General features: G+C 39.6%; 1 protein-coding gene across 4 annotated transcripts in view; it reads right to left on the bottom strand.

The window, feature by feature from the left end:
• Positions 1-6,000, bottom strand: part of LOC110496757 (FH1/FH2 domain-containing protein 3) — a 188,305-nt gene that overhangs the window by 7,463 nt on the left and 174,842 nt on the right. For all 4 annotated transcript variants that reach the window (XR_005037551.1, XR_005037552.1, XM_036953663.1 and 1 more), the window contains exons 18-19: positions 3,513-3,695; positions 950-1,069 (exon numbers count right to left, since the gene is read on the bottom strand). Coding sequence is in view for 2 of the 4 variants with exons in the window: in XM_036953663.1 (XP_036809558.1) it covers positions 950-1,069; positions 3,513-3,695 (303 nt within the window). In the remaining 2 variants the exon portion in view is untranslated. The remainder of the gene's footprint in view (positions 1-949; positions 1,070-3,512; positions 3,696-6,000) is intronic.

Genomic DNA, 6,000 nt, shown 5'->3' with positions numbered 1-6,000 from the left:
TAGTTATACTAGTTAGTAGCACTAGTTAGTAATAAACTAGTTAGTAGTAATGGTTAGTAGTATTAGTTAGTAGTACTAGTTAGTAATATACTAGTTAGTAGTACTGGTTAGCAGTACTAGTTAGTAGTACTAGTTAACAATTCGAGTTAGTAATAGACTAGTTAGTAGTACTAGTTAGTAGTACTAGTTAGTATTATTAGTTGGTAATAGACTAGTTAGTATTACTAGTTTATAGCACTGGTTAGTAGTACTAGTCATTAGTACTCGTCAGTAGTACTAGTCAGTAATATACTAGTTAGTAGTACTAATTAGTAGTACTAGTTAGTTGTACTGGTTGGTAGTACTAGTTAGTAGCACTAGTTAATGGTACTAGTCAGTAGTGCTAGTTAGTGATAGACTGGTTAGTAGTACTAGTTAGTGATATACTAGTTAGTAGTACTAGTTTATATTACTGGTTAGTAGTACTAGTTAGTAATATACTAGTTCGTAGTACTAGTTAGTTATGCTAGTTAGTAGCACTAGTTAGTAATAAACTAGTTAGTAGTACTGGTCAGTAGTATTAGTTAGTAGTACTAGTTAGTAGTACTAGTTAGTAATATGCTAGTTAGTAGTACTAGTTATTAGTACTAGTTAGTAATAGACTAGTTAGTAGTACTGGTTAGTAGTACATCTAGTAACTAGACTAGTCAGCTATAGCTGTAGTAACTATACTTTTTAGTATAGTAGTGTAACCAATGAAGAGATGTGAATGACCAGGTTGACCTAGCTGTGACCTTTCAGGAAGTACTGCTCTGAATGACCTTATTTGGCATTGGTAAACACTGTCTTTGTCACTTCCTGATGAATGTATGTGTGTGTGTGTGTGTGTGTGTGTTTGTGTGTGTGTGTGTGTGTGTGTGTGTGTGTGTGTGTGTGTGTGTGTGTGTGTGTGTGCGTCAGAGAGACTCACATTGGTGCCGTTGAGGAAGTTTCCTATAGCAAGCAGCGTAGACAGGATGTAGCGCAGAGTCTTGTTCTTCTCCAGCTGCTCCATCCCTTCCTTCACATCCTGCAGCGGCTCTGCCACTTCCTACACACACACACACACACACACACACACACACACACACACACACACACACACACACACAAAGCAACTGAATGAAGGCGTTTCATGATGACAGTGTTTCGTTATTAGAGACTGTGTCTGTCAGGAACAGGTGCACTGACTGACTCAACGACTGACTCACCGCTGTGATCCATCTGTGGTTGTTTACGGTCACATAAAGGTGGTTAAAAGGTTTGTGTCCCCGGTCAGACTGTTTTGGTAACTATCAACCATGGTTCTGATTACCTTGGCCCATTTGTTACCTCACGGTATGTTACGTTCTCCTCCAAGTGTGAATGTGTGCGTGTGTTTGCTTCCTGTGGAAGGCTGTAAACATGACATAACAAGATGAAAGACACAGCATCCTGTGGAAGGCTGTAAACTTTACATAACTATATAAAAGACACAGCATCCTATGGAAGGCTGTAAACTTTACAGAACTATATAAAAGACACAGCTTCCTGTGGAAGTCTGTAAACTTTACAGAACTAAATAAAATACACAGCTTCCTGTGGAAGGCTGTAAACTTTACAGAACTATATAAAATACACAGCATCCTGTGGAAGGCTGTAAACATGACATAACAAGATGAAAGACACAGCATCCTGTGGAAGGCTGTAAACTTTACATAACTATATAAAAGACACAGCATCCTGTGGAAGGCTGTAAACTTTACAGAACTATATAAAAGACACAGCTTCCTGTGGAAGTCTGTAAACTTTACATAACTAAATAAAATACACAGCTTCCTGTGGAAGGCTGTAAACTTTACAGAACTATATAAAAGACACAGCTTCCTGTGGAAGTCTGTAAACTTTACAGAACTAAATAAAATACACAGCATCCTGTGGAAGGCTGTAAACTTTACAGAACTATATAAAAGACACAGCATCCTGTGGAAGGCTGTAAACTTTACAGAACTATATAAAGACACAGCATCCTGTGGAAGTCTGTAAACTTTACAGAACTATATAAAATACACAGCATCCTGTGGAAGGCTGTAAACTTTACAGAACTATATAAAAGACACAGCATCCTGTGGAAGTCTGTAAACTTTACAGAACTATATAAAATACACAGCATCCTGTGGAAGGCTGTAAACTTTACAGAACTATATAAAAGACACAGCATCCTGTGGAAGGCTGTAAACTTTACAGAACTATATAAAAGACACAGCATCCTGTGGAAGGCTGTAAACTTTACAGAACTATATAAAAGACACAGCATCCTGTGGAAGGCTGTAAACTTTACAGAACTATATAAAAGACACAGCATCCTGTGGAAGGCTGTAAACTTTACAGAACTATATAAAAGACACAGCATCCTGTGGAAGGCTGTAAACTTTACAGAACTATATAAAAGACACAGCATCCTGTGGAAGGCTGTAAACTTTACAGAACTATATAAAAGACACAGCATCCTGTGGAAGGCTGTAAACTTTACAGAACTATATAAAAGACACAGCATCCTGTGGAAGTCTGTAAACTTTACAGAACTATATAAAAGACACAGCATCCTGTGGAAGTCTGTAAACTTTACAGAACTATATAAAAGACACAGCATCCTGTGGAAGGCTGTAAACTTTACAGAACTATATAAAAGACACAGCATCCTGTGGAAGGCTGTAAACTTTACAGAACTATATAAAAGACACAGCTTCCTGTGGAAGTCTGTAAACTTTACAACACAGCTCCTGAAGCAGAGCACAGGCATGTTTTCCATTCCCTGTTTCCTTGTATCCCAAATGGCACCCTATCCCCTATATAGAGCGCCCTGGTCAAAAGTAGTGCACTATATAGGGAATAGGGTTCCATAGGGCCCTGGTCAAAAGTAGTGCACTATATAGGGAATAGGGTTCCATAGGGCCCTGGTCAAAAGTAGTGCACTATATAGGGAACAGTGTGCCATTTGGGATGCATTATTTGTTGTTGTCTTTGTTTGACCGAACTGTCTCTGAGACCTTGCTTCACAATGGCCTCTGTCTCTCTGAGGACATTGTCTCACAATGTTCTCATTCTCTCTGTCTGCCAGAGACGACCTTGTTTCATAATGGCCTCTGTCTCTCTGTCTGCCAGAGACGACCTTGTCTCATAATGGCCTCTGTCTCTCTGAGGACATTGTCTCACAATGTTCTCATTCTCTCTGTCTGCCAGAGACAACCTTGTTTCATAATGGCCTCTGTCTCTCTGTCTGCCAGAGACGACCTTGTCTCATAATGGCCTCTGTCTCTCTGAGGACATTGTCTCACAATGTTCTCATTCTCTCTGTCTGCCAGAGACAACCTTGTCTCACAATGTTCTCATTCTCTCTGTCTGCCAGAGACAACCTTGTTTTATCATGGCCTCTGTCTCTCTGTCTGCCAGAGACGACCTTGTTTCATAATGGCCTCAATCTGTCCTTGTCTCATAACGGTCCACACACCCACCTTCTCTGTAGCCTCGTAGTCCATCTTGAAGGCCCAGAGCTGTAGTCTGGCTGACAGTTCGCTGATGGAGGACAGGGTGAGGAGGAACTGTTCTGCTGAGCCCAGGGGGACGTCCGGGTTGGCCAGCTGAGCTTCCTGTATCTTCTGCTTCTCCTCCTCCGAAGGGATCATCGTCAAGATTTTCTACAGGGGGGGGGGGGGGGGGGGCAGAGGGCCATGATAGGAAAGGGGAGGGGAAAGGTAACTTCCTTCATACTGGGCACAGACACATAAAAATGGTATCCACAAGTTCATCTGTAGGTAGTAGTTGTTGGATTGTAGATGCAACAGTTTTTATAAAAATAAAATAAAAATCCATCGCTCTCATGTGCACATTTCCGCCCATTAAGATACAAAGATGTGCTACCTTTTTGTAGTATTTCTGACAATGCTAAACTATATTTTTTTTCACCCAAATCTCAGAGTTTTATCAACCCGGGCCAGCAACTCGGTTGCTCAACAACTCAACAACACAAACACAAACCAGCAATGAAGTGGCTGCTGATAAGAAGTGGTTGAGGACTAACCTAAGCTACTATAGATAGCTAGCTATATGTTTGTACTCAAGCTGAGGTTAATCAATAAATTAAAACAGATAATTGCCCAACATGAAAAATAAGTTGGTTGTTATTTGCGAGCTGCATGTTGATTTGATTTGATTAGCTAACATTAGGTAGCTAGCTAACCAGCAGCTGTAACATTAGCTAACCAGCAGCTGTAACATTAGCTAACCAGCAGCTGTAACATTAGCTAACTAGCTAATGTAATATTATACCACAGATTAATAAGTTACCAGTCAGATGAGAACTAATATTGGCTAGCTAGCTAACCAACAAGTGAGGAAAGCTAGATAGCTATATTTTGCCAAGGAATGTTTAAAAGAATTATATATATATAAGGCTGACGTCATATGTGTAAACAAACAAATAAGCTAGTGAACGCCCTTGCCTGCTATAGCCAATTAGCTAGCCAACAAGCTAGCCAGTAACAACTCAATGTTGACAATAGCTTACATCCCACATTCTTCCACAAAGCATAGCTAGCTAGCTAGCACTACAGACAGACGCTTTGATTTTTGACCATCCAAAACAAACAAAACAAAGCCGTTTAACCTTAGCTAACGTTACAGCCCTCATCTTACGCATGAATTCAGTACGCTCCCTCCTCTGATAATGCAGTTCTCTTATTGTCATTAGAATCCACATTTGTGCTGACTCATCAAGACAAGTGTCAAGTCAATTTTCAGTTGTGTTCTCGAAAGAATCCAAATTTGCCATCCACATAGTGTAAGCAGCACATTGCTTGCTAGCGCAACCAAACATGTGCACAGTTGAAAGAAAATGCCATGCTTGCTAACTTGGGTAGAGCTAACGCAATAAGTAAACTAACTTGTATAAATTAAGACTGTTTTATCAACACATGAACTGTCATCCTCAGACTGTTAATGTGTTTATAACAAGGGTTAATGTGTTTATAACAAGGGTTAATGTGTTTATAACAAGGGTTGATGTGTTTATAACAAGGGTTAATGTGTTTATAACAAGGGTTGATGTGTTTATAACAAGGGTTAATGTGTTTATAACAAGGGTTAATGTGTTTATAACAAGGGTTAATGTGTTTATAACAAGGGTTAATGTGTTTATAACAAGGGTTGATGTGTTTATAACAAGGGTTGATGTGTTTATAACAAGGGTTAATGTGTTTATAACAAGGGTTAATGTGTTTATAACAAGGGTTAATGTGTTTATAACAAGGGTTAATGTGTTTATAACAAGGGTTAATGTGTTAATAACAAGGGTTAATGTGTTTATAACAAGGGTTAATGTGTTAATAACAAGGGTTAATGTGTTTATAACAAGGGTTAATGTGTTTATAACAAGGGTTGATGTGTTTATAACAAGGGTTAATGTGTTTATGACAAGGGTTAATGTGTTTATAACAAGGGTTAATGTGTTTATAACAAGGGTTAATGTGTTAATAACAAGGGTTGATGTGGAACCGCTAACTGAAGGTCCTGGTTTTTGCTTCTCAGAACGTACATTTTGATCATTGTCTTTAGTGAGTCGTTTTGGCACAGTGCTCATTGCCAATATTAGGTGGATCATAAAAGATCCTTTTGGGTTGGTCGAGTGTCAGTGAGTGTGATGGTGTGTACTACTGCGTTTGTCTTGCAAGAACGGAGGAGAGACCAGCTCTCAGACTCTCTAGGAAGAAAGAGGTCGTTGCCCTCCTCCGTGAGAGCGGTGGATTGTCGGTCATGCGCCTGTCACGGGAGAAATGCAAGCCGGTAAACGAAGTCTGTCAATTCAAAGTGCACTCAGTACACATGGTACTACACTCTATCAATACTTCACATTTATGTTCTGTTCCACATCTGTGAGCACTTCCCACCTGTCGTCATATTTATAAACGAGGACATGTGTGCTCTTTCACTGCAGCTGGAAAGTTT

The sequence above is a fragment of the Oncorhynchus mykiss genome, chromosome 18 (genome assembly GCF_013265735.2).
Source record: "Oncorhynchus mykiss isolate Arlee chromosome 18, USDA_OmykA_1.1, whole genome shotgun sequence".
NCBI lineage: Eukaryota > Metazoa > Chordata > Actinopteri > Salmoniformes > Salmonidae > Oncorhynchus > Oncorhynchus mykiss.
This window is presented reverse-complemented; position numbering and strand designations above follow the sequence as displayed.